The 16,486-nt window shown below is 62.4% G+C and overlaps 1 protein-coding gene across 6 annotated transcripts in view; it reads left to right on the forward strand.

Annotated features, from left to right (window-relative positions):
• DTNB (dystrobrevin beta) overlaps positions 1-4,835 on the forward strand; it is a 177,199-nt gene extending 172,364 nt beyond the window's left edge. For 5 of the 6 annotated variants that reach the window (XM_036405161.2, XM_036405163.2, XM_054518078.1 and 2 more), the window contains 2 exons: positions 1,244-1,277; positions 4,590-4,835. In XM_036405161.2, the coding sequence (XP_036261054.1) occupies positions 1,244-1,248 (5 nt within the window). In that variant the 3' untranslated portion in view covers positions 1,249-1,277; positions 4,590-4,835. Of the gene's footprint in view, positions 1-1,243; positions 1,278-4,551 lie in introns of all 6 variants that reach the window. The other variant, XM_036405162.2, reaches the window with a different exon arrangement.
• Positions 4,836-16,486: the final 11,651 nt, after the last annotated feature.

The following is a 16,486-nucleotide window of genomic DNA, read 5'->3' on the forward strand; positions in this document are numbered from 1 at the left end:
AGCAGAGTTTTCTGGCCCATTACATTTCCTGGACAAAAATATCCCAGTTTGAAATTCCAGCACTGGCACAGGGTGCCCAGCCTGGATCCCTGGCAGTGCCCAAGGCCAGGCTGGACACTGGCACACCCTGGCACAGGGGGAGGTGTCCCTGCCATGGCAGGGCTGGCACTGGGGGGGCTCTGAGCTCCCACCCAAACCAGTCTGGGATTCCCTGGAATGCCCCTGCCCATCTGGGCAAAGCTGAGCTCCTGCATCCCCCTGTCCCCAGAGGACACTCCAGGTTTGGGGTGACACCGAGCTGGCAGCTCAGCAGGGACAGGGCCAAGCCCTGGGAAGGTGCCCAGGTGCCAGGACAGGCTGGGGCCACCCCCACACAGAGCAGGGACAGCCTGGCACGGGGACACCGAGGTGACCCCGCAGCAGTGACGTGTCCTTGTCGGGGTCTGTGGCTCCTGTGGCATCCCTGGCAAGGAGGGGACAGCCCTGCCCCTGTGCCTGGCACCAGAGAGGCCACCCTGGGCCCAGCTGAGCTGCCCAGGACAGCAGGGACAGGGAGGGACCATGGCAGCCAGGGAGGTGACACCTGGAAGGGCAGAGGGCACTGGGATCAAAGCCCAGCGTGGGAATAACTGCTGGGGGGGACTCAGGGAAACTGAGGCAGGGTCTTCTCTGGGGTGCCTGGGTGTGGTGGTGTTCCCAGGGGTCCCAGGATGAGGGAAGAGAATCTGACTCCATGTTTCAGAAGGCTGATTTATTATTTTATGATATATATTATATTAAAACCATACTAAAAGAATAGAAGAAAGGATTTCATCAGAAGGCCGGCTGAGAATAGAAAAGGAATGGAATGATAACAAAGGCTTGTGACTGACCAGAGAGTCTGAGACAGCTGGGCTGTGATTGGCCATTAATTACAAACAACCACATGGGACCAATCCCAGACCCACCTGCTGCATCCCACAGCAGCAGATAACCATTGGTTGCATTTTGTTCCTGTTGCATCCCACAGCAGCAGATAACCATTGGTTATTTACATTTTGTTCCTGAGGCCTCTCAGCTTCTCAGGAGGAAAAATCCTAAGGAAAGGATTTCTGATAAAACGTGTCTGTGACACAGGGGGGGAAGAAAAGGCACAGGAACAAAGGGAATTCTGTCCCCCTGCAGCAGTAAGAGCTGGGGGCAGATCCTCATTTCGTGGGACAGGAAATGCTCCCCGTGCTAACCTGCTCTTCCCTCTTTGCAGGTTAGGAGGGACCACAGGCTGGACAGCAGCTCAGGTAAGGATGGACACCTGTCCCACCTCCAGCAGCTCCTGGGGCTCCTGTCACCTCCTGAGCTCCTGTCACCTCCTGCTCTTGTCCTGTTTCTGCACCAGGAAGGTCCCACCTGCCCATCCCTCCCCTCAAAAGGATGTTTTCCTCAGAATTATGGAATGGGTTGGGTGGGAAGGGATCCTAAAACTCACCCTACCCCATCCAGTGCCATGGCAGGGACACCTCCCAGTGTGCCAGGGTGTGCCAGTGTCCAGCCTGGCCTTGGGCACTGCCAGGGATCCAGGCTGGGCACCCTGTGCCAGGGCACAATTCCCAATTCCCAAGATCCCATCCAGCCCTGCCCTGTGGCACTGGGAGCCATTCCCTGGCTCCTGTCCCTCCAGGCCTTGTCCCCAGTCCCTCTGCAGCTCTCCTGGAGCCCCTTCAGGGGCTCTGAGCTCTCCCCAGGGTGGGCAAACACCATCACCCCAGCCCTGCCAGCCTTGTCTCCCATTTTATTGTCCCTTCTCCCCTTTTATGGTCCCTTCAGTAAGGAGAGGAAACAGGAGCCCGTGGTGATGGACCCTGTCCAGACAGACCAAAAATACATTGTCTGCCCCTGAGAAAGGCAGGGCTCCGAGTTAATAAGCAGGCACAACAGATGGACAGACAGACAGGTGCAGGGAGAGCAGGAGGGGCAGGGCTGGAGCCTGCAGTGTCTCCGGGGAGATCCTTATCTCCCCCACCTGAAAAGCTGCGAGGAGCAGGCTCGGGTTTCCACAGCCTCTGGAAGTTTGCCACAATGCCCATCAGCACTCCCCGCGGGCAGGAGGCAGAAACTCCAGCCATGGGTGCAGCAGAGGGGACAGCAGGGCATGGGGACAGCAGGGACCTTCCTCTGGGACCTCCTCCCTCTCCCTGCTGATGGCAGGCACCGGGCAGGGGAAAGCCTTGGAGACCTTTCCCTGATCCCCCAGGGCCAGGAGGATCCAGAGCAGGATTTTGTGGGATGATCCCAGCACCAGCTCCCACCAAACATCCTCTGCAAAGTGCAAAAAGGGGATTTGCCCTTTTCCCCACCTCCCAGCAGTGCAAGGAGAGAGCCCCAGAGAGGCTCAGGAGCCTTTCTGGCAGTTTTTGCATTAGAAATTCAAGTCCTGCCTGATCTGGGAAACAATCTGGTAACTCAAGAAGGAGTGAAATTGCAGCGTTGGAGGGGGAGGCACCACGGGCAGCCACAGAGTGAGGCTTTCCCTCACCCCCTGAAAGGCTTTGGAGACAGGGACATGAGTGACCCTGCCACCCCCAGGGCTGGGGGGGACAGGAGGAGCCCCAATTTCCCCTTCCCCAGAGCCCAGAGGGGCCTCCAGCACACGAGAGAATGAGGGTGAATGAGAGACCCCTGAGAAATGAGGGAGAGGAACCAGCCAGGCTCCTGGATCCTACATTAAAAATGGGAAAGGACAAAAGAAAAGCAAAAATAACCCTTTACACCGTGGTGGCTCTGCCAGCAGGGAGAATTTCCCCATGGAAAGGGGGTCAGGCCTTGGCAGGGGCTGCCCAGGGAGGTTTGGAGGCGTCACTCAGGGGACAAGGTGGGGACAAGGTGGGGATTGCACTTGCTGACCCCAGAGGTCTTTCCTAACCTCAGGGGTTCTGAGTTCCTCCTGTGTGTGGTGCCAGGACCAGAGGGTGCTCCTGAGCCTGCTGCTGGAGGGGCTGTCCCCAGCCCTGACCTCACCTGGGCCGGCAGAGTCACCCTGGGGACCTGCCCTGGCCTCAGGAGCTGGAGGTTCCTGGCCCCTGCCCCGAGGGCAGCAGTTCTGGGCCCAGCTGGACGCTCTGGTGGTGCCACACTCGGGTTTGGCCAGGGGGCTCAGGGGTCACTGGGGCTGGAAAAGCTGGAAAAGCTCTCTGGGACACTGAGCCCAGCCACCCCCAGCACTGCCCAGGCCACCACTGTCCCCTGTCCCCAGGTGCCACAGCCACAGGGCTCTGAAACCCTCCAGGGATGGGCACTGCAAACCTCCAGGAGCAGTTCCAAGGCCTGAGCACCCTTTCCATGGGGAAAGTCCTCCTGGTGTCCAACAGCTTCCCTGAGCTTCCACAGGGATGCAGAACAGTTCCAGCCACTCAAAGCTTTAACCAGCAAGGAAAGGAGAATGATCAGAGCTTGGTCTCCTTGTCCAGAGCCATCCCTGCCTCAGCCTTGGGTATGGGAAAGCCAAAGCCAGGCCCTGGCAGAGGTGAAACCAAGGCCCTGAGAGCTCAGCCCAGCACAAACCATGAACAAGGATTTTACATTCAATACCCACACAGAAAGTGCCCAAGTGCCACATCCACACAGCTGCTAAAGCCCTGCAGGGATGGGCACCCCAAACCTCCCTGGGCAGCCCCTGCCAAGGCCTGAGCCCCCTTTCCATGCAGAAATTCCTGCTGGTGTCCACCCTGAGCCTGCCCTGGCCCAGCCTGAGGCCATTTCCCCTTGTCCTGTCCCTGTTCCCTGGGAGCAGAGCCCGACCCCCCCTGGCTGTGCCCTCCTGGCAGGGACTTGTGCAGAGCCACAAGGGCCCCCTGAGCCTCCTTTGCTCCAGGCTGAGCCCCTGCCCAGCTCCCTCAGCCCCTGCTGGGGCTCCATTCCCTGCCCAGCTCCCAGCACTGGTGGTTCCAGGGCCAGGCGGGATCTCTGTGGGATTTCTATGGGATTTCTGCAGGATTTCTGCAGGATCTCTGTGGGATTTCTTCAGGATTTCTGCGGGATGGAGTCTCTGTGGGATCTCTGTGGAATCTCTGTGGTATCACTGCGGGATCTCTGTGGGGTTTCTGTGGGATCTCTACAGGGTCTCTGTGAGATCACTGTGGGGCCTCTGCAGGATTTTTGTGGGATCTCTGTGGGGTTTCTGTGGGATCTCTGCAGGATTTCTGCAGGGTCTCTGGGATCCCTGCAGGGTCTCAGCAGGATTTGTGTGGGGTCTCTGCAGGGTCTCAGCGGGATTTCTGTGGGATCTCAGTGGGATTTCTGTGGGATCTCTGCAGGATTTCTGTGGGGTCTCTGCAGGATTTCTGTGGGGTCTCTGCAGGATTTCTGTGGGATCGCTGCAGGATTTCTGCAGGGTCTCTGGGATCCCTGCAGGGTCTCAGCGGGATTTCTGTGGGATCTCTGCAGGATTTCTGTGGGGTCTCTGCAGGGTCTCTGTGGGGTCTCTGCAGGATTTCTGTGGGATCTCAGTGGGATTTCTGTGGGATCTCTGCAGGATTTCTGTGGGGTCTCTGCAGGATTTCTGTGGGGTCTCTGCAGGATCCCTGCAGACCCTGACGGGTTTCCCGGTGCCACAGGCTCGGAGGTTGCTCCTGCGATCGAGGGACGTCTTCCCCCCTCAGAAGAGGCGGTTCCAGCCCATCCATCACCATCGTGCAACTGTGACCGATCTCCACCACCTGCAGCCGCCGGGAGCCAGCACCGGGAGCTGTCCCGAGGCCTCTCCTGCCCCTCAGGCATTGCATGCACCCTCGGTGTGTTCCCACCCGGCTCAGCCGCTCAGGCAGGCTTAAAAAACAAAAATAACACCTGAAAGGACACTGCTGCTGCCTCCGTGTGCTGCTCCCTTCCCGGCTCCCCCAAGAGCGCCACTGTCACCCCCACGGGGTCACTGCTCCTGCCTCTGTCCCTCCCTGGGCATGGAACACAGGGGAGCAGCCCCCAGGGTCACCCCTGCACAGAACCCGGGGGGTTCAGCCTTTAAAACACACCTGGAGCTCCTGTAATGGAGATTCAGCCTTTACAAACACACCTGGAGCTCCTGCAATGGGGATTCAGCCTTTAAAACACACCTGGAGCTCCTGCAGTGGGGATTCAGCCTTTAAAACACACCTGGAGCTCCTGTAATGGAGATTCAGCCTTTAAAACACACCTGGAGCTCCTGCAGTGGGGATTCAGCCTTTAAAACACACCTGGAGCTCCTGTAATGGAGATTCAGCCTTTAAAACACACCTGGAGCTCCTGCAGTGGGGATTCAGCCTTTAAAACACACCTGGAGCTCCTGCAGTGGGGATTCAGCCTTTAAAACACACCTGGAGCTCCTGCAGTGGGGATTCAGCCTTTAAAACACACCTGGAGCTCCTGCAATGGGGATTCAGCCTTTACAAACACACCTGGAGCTCCTGCAGTGGGGATTCAGCCTTTAAAACACACCTGGAGCTCCTGCAATGGGGATTCAGCCTTTAAAACACACCTGGAGCTCCTGCAGTGGGGATTCAGCCTTTACAAACACACCTGGAGCTCCTGCAGTGGGGATTCAGCCTTTAAAACACACCTGGAGCTCCTGTAATGGAGATTCAGCCTTTAAAACACACCTGGAGCTCCTGTAATGGAGAGTCAGCCTTTACAAACACACCTGGAGCTCCTGCAGTGGGGATTCAGCCTTTAAAACACACCTGGAGCTCCTGTAATGGAGAGTCAGCCTTTAAAACACACCTGGAGCTCCTGCAGTGGGGATTCAGCCTTTACAAACACACCTGGAGCTCCTGCAGTGGGGATTCAGGATTTGGCCTTTACAAACACACCTGGAGCTCCTGCAGGCACCTGGGGGTTCAGCCTTTAAAACACACCTGGAGCTCCTGCAGTGGGGATTCAGCCTTTAAAACACACCTGGAGCTCCTGCAGTGGGGATTCAGGATTCGGCCTTTACAAACCCACCTGGAGCTCCTGCAGGCACCTGGGGGGGTTCAGCCTTTACCTGGAGCCAGGTGTGAGGCCACAGCCTCCCAGGTGGGTGGTGGGATGCAGGGCTGGGGCTGTCACCGACCTCTGGTGGTCCCATCCCAAGCAGGGATGGAGGGAGGAGCAGGGCCAGGCCTAGAGGAGCAGCAGCATCAGGAGCTGGGCTCAGTTTGGGTGGAATTCAGGGAAATAAGGGAGCAGGGATGGCAGAGACCCCCAGCACCCCCAGCTCTGCCCCCTCCCTGCAGCAGGGACAGGGACAGGGGCAATGAACACCCTGGTGGCCAGGGACAGGGAGAGGGACAATGAACACCCTGGTGGCCAGGGACAGGGACAATGAACACCCTGGTGGCCAGGGATAGGGATAGGGACAGGGACAATGAACACCCTGGTGGCCAGGGACAGGGAGAGGGACAGGGACAATGAACACCCTGGTGACTAGGGACAGGGATAGGGACAATGAACACCCTGGGGGACAGGGACAGGGAGAGGGAGAGGGGCAATGAACACCCTGGTGACCAGGGACAGGGACAGGGACAATGAACACCCTGGTGGCCAGGGATAGGGATAGGGACAGGGACAATGAACACCCTGGTGGCCAGGGACAGGGAGAGGGACAATGAACACCCTGGTGACCAGGGACAGGGAGAGGGACAGGGACAATGAACACCCTGGGGGACAGGGAGAGGGACAGGGACAATGAACACCCTGGGGGACAGGGACAGGGACAGGGATAGGGACAATGAACACCCTGGGGGACAGGGACAGGGACAAGGACAGGGACAATGAACACCCTGGTGGCCAGGGACAGGGGCAAGGACAGGGAGAGGGACAATGAACACCCTGGTGGCCAGGGACAGGGACAGGGACAATGAACACCCTGGTGGCCGCAGCCTGGCCTGGTGTAAGTGTTGGGAAGGAGCTGCAAGGGCAGCCAGGAGAACCTGGAGGGAAGAGCAGCTCCAGCTGGGAAAGGGGACAGGGATGGGGACAGGAATGGGGACAAGGACAGAGATAGGGAGAGGAATGGGGAATGGGAGTGAGACAGGAATGGGGATAAGGACAGGGATGGGAATGGGAGCCAGGACAGGGATGGGGAGAAGGATGGGAAATGGAGATGGGAATGGGGATAAAGACAAGGATGGGAATGGGGACAAGGAGAGGGATGGGAGAGAGACAGAGATGGAGAGAGGGATGGGAATGGGGATAAGAACAGGGATGGGGACAGGGACAAGGAGAGGGATGGGAGAGAGACAGGGATGGGGAGAAGGATGGGAATGGGGATAAGAACAGGGATGGGGACAGGGACAAGGAGAGGGATGGGGATGGGAGCGAGGATAGGGATGGGGAGAGAGATGGGAGATGGAGATGGGAATGGGGATGCAGACAGGAATGGGGATGCAGACAGGAATGGGGATGCAGACAGGAATGGGGATGGAGATGGGGATGAGAATGGAGAGATGGGGAGCAGGACAGAGGCAGGGACCACTTCCCGTGGGTTTTCAGCTGAATTTGCTGCAGTTGGGCGTGCGGCGCCTTTGGCTGTGCTGTGGGCCCAACACACAAAGTGGGGATGTTTTCCTGATGGCCCGGCTGGGGTGGGGACAGCACCAGGAGCTGCATGGGGGTCAGGGTCTGTGCCCTGGGGCTGGGAGGGGCTGGGGGGTCTCCCATCACCTCCTGTGGGCAGGAGGCTGGGGCTGCCCACCCGGGGCACTGCAGGGCGGGGATGGTGGCACAGCAGAGCTGGGGCACCTGGGCTCGTGGGGAAAGCCCGGTGGGATCCATCAGGACTGGGGAGATGGGAGGGGGAGGCTGCAGGGCCTCCCCAGCACCCCTGACACCGAGGAGAGCAGGACTGGGGTGCCCCGGGCCCTGTTGTGAGATGTCACCCTAGGGTGTCACTGAGGGAGGTAATTAAACCCTTTTTAATTGACCCCTGGGCTGGGGCAGGGACATGGGGCTCACAGCAGCTGCACCCTCCTGATCAGGATTGCCATTTGCAGTTCCCTGGGGCAAAAACAACCCAAGGAAAATGCACCTGAAAAAAAAACAAACCAATCCAAGGAAAATGCTCCTGAATAAAAACAACCCAATCCAAGGAAAATGCACCTGACAAAAAAACAACCCAAGGAAAATGCACCTGACAAAAACCAACCCAAGGAAAATGCACCTGAATAAAAACCAACCCAAGGAAAATGCTCCTGAATAAAAACAAACCAACCCAAAGAAAATGCTCCTGAATAAAACCAAACCAACCCAAGGAAAATGCACCTGACAAAAACCAAGCAACCCAAGGAAAATGCTCCTGAATAAAACCAAACCAACCCAAGGAAAATGCACCTGACAAAAACCAACCTGACTCAAGGAAAATGTACCTGGAAAAAACCAAACCAACCCAAGGAAAATGCCCCTGGAAGTGTTTACCCATGGGCAGCCCCGGGGCAGAGCTGTGTCCCTGTCCCTGTGCTGGCACCCCTGGGTCAATGCCAGGACAGGGACATCCCAAATGCCATGGGGACAGGAATGGGGACAGGTCAATGCCAGGTCAGGGACATCCCCATTGCCATGGGGACAGGAATGGGGACAGGTCAATGCCAGGACAGGACAGGGACATCCCAAATGCCACGGGGACAGGAATGGGGACAGGTTAATGCCAGGACAGGGACATGCCAATTGCCATGGGGACAGGAATGGGGACAGGTTAATGCCAGGTCGGGGACATCCCCATTGCCACAGGGACAGGAATGGGGACAGGTCAATGCCAGGACAGGACAGGGACATCCCAAATGCCACGGGGACAGGAATGGGGACAGGTTAATGCCAGGACAGTGACATCCCCATTGCCATGGGGACAGGGAATGGGGACAGGTCAATGCCAGGTCGGGAACATCCCCATTGCCACGGGGCACAGAATGGGGACAGGAGCCATGTCCCACCCGGCTGCTCTGTGGGTGACACACACAAGGACAGGGGTGGCCGTGGCCACTCCTGGCTCCCCAAGCCTTGGCAGTGCCCACACAGCCGGGGTGTCCCTGGGGGTGACACCAAGCTCCGCTGCCATTCCCTATTCCTGCAGGCACAGGGAGTGTGGGACTGTCCCCAAAGCAGGGCTGTACCCATGAGCAGGGCTGTCCCCAGAGCAGGGCTGTCCCCAAAGCAGGGCTGTACCCACAAGCAGGGCTGTCCCCAAAGCAGGGCTGTCCCCAGAGTAGGGCTGTACCCACGAGCAGGGCTGTCCCCAGAGCAGGATTGTCCCCGGGAGCCCCAGGAGTAGGATTGTCCCCAGGATTGGGACTGTCCCCAAGATCGGGACTGTCCCCGGGATCAAGACTGTCCCCAGGATCAGCATTGTCCCCAGGATCAAGACTGTCCCCAGGATCAGGACTGTCCCCAGCATCGGCACTGTCCCCAGCATCAGGACTGTCCCCAGCATCAGGACTGTCCCCGGGACCAGGACTGTCCCCAGCATCAGGACTGTCCCCGGGACCAGGATTGTCCCCATGAGCGGCTGGCGAGCCGCAGCCGATGCCGTAATCGCGGGGAACGATTCCAGCAGCAGCAGCAGCAGCAGCCCGTGAGCAGGGAGCCGCGTTCTGTCATCCGCCAAATATTCAATAACTCCATCTCCTCCCTGCGGGGTGCCTTGTCCCCTGGCCATGTGGCAGAGGCGGGGATTTGATGGCGAAAGGGCAGCGAGGTTTCCCTGGGAAGCGCTGCTCGGGGCCGGCAGCAGCTGCGGGAGCCGGAGATCCCGCATTGGTCATGGCCGCGGTCACCGCACAGAGCGCGCAGTGTTCGGGCCCGGCACAGCTGCCAGATGTGCTCCCCCCTCCCCCCGCACAGCCGCACATCTGGCCGGGGAGAGCGGCCTCGGGGACATCAAGGGGGTGACAGAACCGCCAGCACAGCCCGGGCCTGGGGACATCAGGGTGGTGACAGAATCCCCAGTGCCTGCGGGGACACCCTGGCCTCGGGGACATCAGGATGGTGACAGAGCCTCCAGCACTCCTCCCGGGCTCGGTGTCACCGCCGCCGCCCCGGACACGGAGCCGCTGCTGAGCCCCACCCGGCCCGGCCCGGGCCGCAGACGGGTCCCAGCCGGTACCGGCTCCACGGGTGATGCCCGGCACCCCCCGGCAGCCCCAGCCGGTACCGGCTCCACGGGTGATGCCGGGCACCCCCCGGCAGCCCCAGCCGGTACCGGCTCCACGGGTGATGCCCGGCACCCCCCGCAGCCCCAGCCGGTACCGGCTCCACGGGTGATGCCGGGCACCCCCCGGCAGCCCCAGCCGGTACCGGCTCCACGGGTGATGCCCGGCACCCCCCGCAGCCCCAGCCGGTACCGGCTCCACGGGTGATGCCCGGCACCCCCCGGCAGTCCCAGCCGGTACCGCTCCACGGGTGATGCCCGGCACCCCCCGGCAGCCCCACCGGTACCGGCTCCACGGGTGATGCCCGGCACCCCCCGCAGCCCCAGCAGCCGTGCCCGACACCGGAGCCTCCCCCAGCGCTCCCGCATCCCGGCAGGAGCCGCATCCCTGGGAACCCGCGGGGGCACGGGGGCGTCCCCTGGTTTGGCACGGCCCTGCGCCCTGCCCGGAGCTCCTTTGGTTTTTTGGGTTAAACATCCTGGGGGGAAGATCCCGAGCCCTCCCGGGCCGGGCCGGGCCGGGCAGTGCCCGCGGGCTGAGCGCTGTCTGTACCCGGCTCTGCCGCCGTGGCAGCCCCGGGACACCGCCACGCCTCCCACCCGTGCCCACCCGTGCCAGCACCGCGCTGGGGGCCGCCTGCCCTGTCCCCTCTGTCCCCAGCCCAGCCGGCTCCCTGCCAGGCTCCCTTTGGGGACACGAAGCCACCGCGATGCCGGAGGGGTCCGGGTGGGCACGGCCCCAGCCCGGGGCCCCCTCGCACGGTCAGGGTCTCGCACGGGGCCGGGGGGGCTGTGCAGGCTCGGCCAGGCCCGGTGTCCCCGCCCGGTGTCCCTGCCCGCTGCTCATCCCGCAGGCCGTAACCCTTTCACACCTCATTAGAGCCGTAATTAATCCCGATTATTCCCAGCTGCAGGGGGAGGGGCGGCTCCTGCTCAGCCCCGCGGAGACCCCAGGAGCCCCACGGAGACCCCAGGAACCCCATGGAGACCCCAGGAGCCCCGCGGAGACCCCAGGAGCCCCACGGAGACCCCAGGAACCCCATGGAGACCCCAGGAGCCCCACGGAGACCCCAGGAACCCCATGGAGACCCCTGGAGCCCCATGGACACCCCAGGGTCTGATGCACCCCTAGGAGGCTGCAGGAACCCCACAGAGACCCTGAAGACCCCAAGTGCCCCATGGAGAGCCCCAAAAGCTCAAGCACTCCAGGGAGACCACGGGCACCCCAAACACCCCATGGAGACCCCAGGATCTCTGTGCACCCCGAAGCGTCCTCAGGGACCCCCTGTGCACCCGGTGTCCCCCTACACGGGGCCGGGGGCTCGGGCCAGCGCCAGATCCCGGGGCTGCTCCCTGCGCCCCCCGGATCGATCCCTTCATTGCTGACCCCCCTGCCCTTCATCCCAGCCCCCTCCTCCTCCTCCTCCTCCTCCTCCTGCCCACGGGTGTGGCGGGTGAGGCCGCAGGTGCGGGAGCCCCAGGCTGTGCCCGCCCCTGCCCGCACCGCAGCTCCGAGTGACACTCGCCGTGTCCCCAAGGACAGGGCACCGCCCGCCACCTGCCCCCGGTGCCGCCAGCAGCGCTCCCACAGCCAGGGGTGGCACCAGCCCCGGTGGCACCTGGGGACACTGAGCCCCTTCGGGATGCCCGCGGTGCCCGGGATGGCCGCGGCCATCTCTGCCGGGAGGAACCGGCCGCGGTTGCATAACCGGGAGCGCTCGGAGCTGGAAACCAGGTCAGGCGGGGGGGACAGCGGGGACAGCGGGGACAGCGGGGACAGCGGGGACAGCGGGCACCGCCGCAGCTGCTCAGCCTCCCCGGGCACAGGCAGCGGCAGCAGCACGCCGGGAGTGGCACCGGGACAGGGCACCGGGAGTGGGACCGGGACAGGGCACCGGGACAGGGAACCGGGACAGGGCACCGGGAGTGGGACCGGGACAGGGCACTGGGACATGGAACCGGGAATGGTAGCGGGACAGGGCACTGGGACATGGAACCGGGAGTGGCACCGGGACAGGGAACCGGGACAGGGCACCAGGACATGGAATCAGGAGTGGCACCGGGACACAGCACCAGGACATGGAACCGGGAGTGGCACTGGGATTGGCACTGGGACATGGCACCAGGACACGGCACCAGGAGTGGCACCAGGACAGGGCAGTGGGACAGGGCACCGTGACCTCACCCAGCAGTGGCAGTGCCAGCAGCTCGGGGGCCCTGTGGCCACGATGCCACCACAGCTGCGTCTCTCGGGATCCCTCTGGCCATGGGACCGTCACAGCCGTGTCCCTTGGTCACCGGAGCCATGGTGGCACCAAGCCTGTGTCCCTGTGGGGTCCCTCGGGCCGTGGTGGCACCACTCCTGCATCCCTCGGGGTCACTGTCCCTTGGCCACCAGCACTGCCACCCTCACTGCCCCATGGCACTGCTCAGCTTGGCAGCCGTGTCCCCACAGCCGTGACCTCAGCGCCTGGCACAGGTGGCCAGGTCACCCCCACCCTGGCACAGAAGTGCCGCCCTGGCACACAGTGGCACTGCCTGGCACACGGTGCCACCCTGGCACACAGTGGCACTGCCTGGCACACGGTGACATCCTGGCACACAGTGACACTGCCCAGCACACAGTGACACTGCCTGGCACACGGTGCCACCCTGGCACACAGTGGCACTGCCAGCACATGGTGCCACCTTGGCACACAGTGACATTGCCAGCACACGGTGACACTGCCTGGCACACAGTGACACTGCCCAGCACATGGTGCCACCTTGGCACACAGTGACACTGCCCAGCACACGGTGACATCCTGGCACACAGTGACATTGCCAGCACACGGTGACACTGCCTGGCACACAGTGACATTGCCAGCACACGGTGACACCCTGGCACACGGTGCCACCCTGGCACACAGTGACACTGCCCAGCACACGGTGCCACCCTGGCACACGGTGACACTGCCTGGCACACGGTGACACCCTGGCACACGGTGACACTGCCAGCACATGGTGCCACCCTGGCACACAGTGACACTGCCCAGCACATGGTGCCACCTTGGCACACAGTGACACTGCCCAGCACACGGTGCCACCCTGGCAAACAGTGACACTGCCAGCACACGGTGACATCCTGGCACACAGTGACACTGCCTGGCACACAGTGACACTGCCCAGCACACGGTGACATCCTGGCACACAGTGGCACTGCCAGCACATGGTGCCACCTTGGCACACAGTGACACTGCCAGCACACGGTGACACCCTGGCACACGGTGCCACCCTGGCACACAGTGACACTGCCCAGCACACTGTGCCACCCTGGCACACAGTGACACTGCCCAGCACATGGTGCCACCTTGGCACACAGTGGCACTGCCAGCACATGGTGCCACCTTGGCACACAGTGACACTGCCCAGCACACGGTGACATCCTGGCACACAGTGACACTGCCTGGCACACGGTGACACCCTGGCACAAGGTGCCACCCTGGCACACAGTGACACTGCCAGCACACGGTGACACCCTGGCACACAGTGACACTGCCCAGCACACAGTGACATCCTGGCACACAGTGACACTGCCAGCACATGGTGCCACCTGGCACACAGTGACATTGCCAACACACGGTGACACTGCCTGGCACACAGTGACACTGCCCAGCACACGGTGCCACCCTGGCACACAGTGACATTGCCAGCACACGGTGACACCCTGGCACACGGTGACACTGCCTGGCACACAGTGACACTGCCCAGCACACGGTGACACTGCCCAGCACACGGTGCCACCCTGGCACACAGTGACACTGCCAGCACACGGTGACACTGCCTGGCACACAGTGACACTGCCTGGCACACAGTGACACTGCCAGCACACAGTGACACCCTGGCACACGGTGACACTGCCCAGCACACGGTGACACCCTGGCACACAGTGACATTGCCAGCACACAGTGACACTGCCAGCACACGGTGACACTGCCCAGCACACGGTGCCACCCTGGCACACGGTGCCACCCTGGCACACAGTGACACCCTGGCACACGGTGACACCCTGGCACACAGTGACACTGCCAGCACACAGTGACACTGCCTGGCACACGGTGCCACTGCCCAGCACACAGTGACACTGCCAGCACACAGTGACACTGCCTGGCACACGGTGCCACTGCCCAGCACACGGTGCCACCCTGGCACACGGTGCCACCCTGGCACACAGTGACACCCTGGCACACAGTGACAGCACCACACGGTGCCCCCAGCTCTCCCCAGCTGCTCCCAGGCCGTGTCACCAGCCCGGTTTAATTTGGAGCCGCCCTCCAGCCATGATTAATTAATCCTTAATTAATCCCATCCCGCCCCAGGGCCCCGCCCTGCAGCTGTCACCGTGTCACCGTGGTGCAGTGACAGGGCTGGGCTGGGGGCGTCCCAGTGAGGGGGACCCCAGGGACACCCCGGGGTGGGGGTGGCAGCAGCGGTGGCAGGGGACACTGCCTGGGGACAGCAGGGGACACGTCCTGCACGGGCAGGGTGACAGCGCTGGGGCTGAGCTGCTCAGGGGGCACGGTGGCTCTGGGGACATGGGGACACCATGGGGACACAATGGGGACACCTTGGGGACACCATGGGGACACCTTGGGGACACCATGGGGACACAATGGGGACACCTTGGGGACACCATGGGGACACCACGGGGACACCATGGGGACACCATGGGGACACCTTGGGGACACCCTGGGGACACCATGGGGACACCATGGGGACACCTTGGGGACACCTTGGGGACACCATGGGGACACCTTGGGGACACCATGGGGACATCATGGGGACACCTTGGGGACACCATGGGGACACCATGGGGACACCTTGGGGACACCTTGGGGACACAATGGGGACACCATGGGGACACCATGGGGACACCATGGGGACACCTTGGGGACACAATGGGGACACAATGGGGACACCCTGGGGACACCATGGGGACACAATGGGGACACCATGGGGACACCACGGGGACACCATGGGGACACCATGGGGACACCCTGGGGACACAATGGGGACACCATGGGGACACAATGGGGACACCTTGGGGACACCACGGGGGCACCTTGGGGACACAATGGGGACACAATAGGGACACCACGGGGACACCACGGGGACACCTTGGGGACACAATGGGGACACCTTGGGGACACCTTGGGGACACCATGGGGACACAATGGGGACACCTTGGGGACACCTTGGGGACACAATGGGGACACCTTGGGGACACCTTGGGGACACCATGGGGCTCCTCAGCCTGCAGGGGATGGAGCTGCCACCCCTATGGGGCAGGGTGGCTCTGGGGACATGGGGACACTGTGGGGACACCGTGGGGACAGCAGGGCCTGCTGGGGAAGGTGGATGAGCCATGGGCATCCTCCTCCCCCTCCTCCTCCTCCTCTTCCTCCTCCTCCTCCTCCTCCTCTGCCCAGCCCAGCCCAGTGTGGGGCTGTTCCCCAGCCCATGGGATTTGGGGTAAATCCCAATCCCTGCCCATGGGATTTGAGGGCTCAATCCCAATCCCAGCACACCAGGACTCATCCATGGGATCTGGGGGTAAATCCCAATCCCTGCCCATGGGATTTGAGGGCTCAGTGCTAACCCCAGCCCACCAGGACTCGCCCATGGGCTCCGGGGGTCAATCCCAGTCCCTGCCCAGCAGGACCCAGCCTGTGTGACTGGGGATCAATGCCAGGGCTCTGCCCCTTCCCAGCCGGGATCCCCAGCAGGGCCCGTCCCGGCAGGGACCCGCTGCCGTTAATTAGCATTGTTAATTAATGCGCTATTCCGCAGTGCCCCCCTGTGCCCCAGGAGCCTTCCAGCACGGAGGGAGGGCCAGGGCAGCCCTGCCCAGGGGCCCCTCTCGGGGCTGCACTCGCTCCTGGCACAGCCCAGCCCCTGCCAGGCTCTGTGGCACAGCCTGGCAGCCCCAGCGGTGCCCAGGGGGTGCCCAGGGGGTGCTGGGCGCTCTGAGAGTCCCCCCAAAGTCCCCCCATCCTCAGCACCTGCCGGGCCTGGATCAAACCCAGGCTTTTGGGGACTGAAACAACACCTGTGCCAGGTGCTGGGAGCGGCAGCAGCAGCTGCCCACGGCTCCTCTGGGGCCTCTGGAGCTCCCCAGGCCCAGCCCTGAGCCCCCTGAGCCCCCACAGTCTGCAGAGCTCCCCAAGGCCAACCCTGAGCCCCCTGAGCTGCCTGAGCTCCCCAAGCCCAGCCCTGAACCCCCCCTCCTCCAAAGCTCCCCAAGCCCAGCCCTGACCTCCATGAGCCCCCTGAGCCCCCCCGGCTCCTCTGGGCTCCCTGGAGTTCCCCAGGCCCAGCCCT

Source organism: Molothrus ater, chromosome 32 (assembly GCF_012460135.2).
Source record: "Molothrus ater isolate BHLD 08-10-18 breed brown headed cowbird chromosome 32, BPBGC_Mater_1.1, whole genome shotgun sequence".
Lineage (NCBI taxonomy): Eukaryota > Metazoa > Chordata > Aves > Passeriformes > Icteridae > Molothrus > Molothrus ater.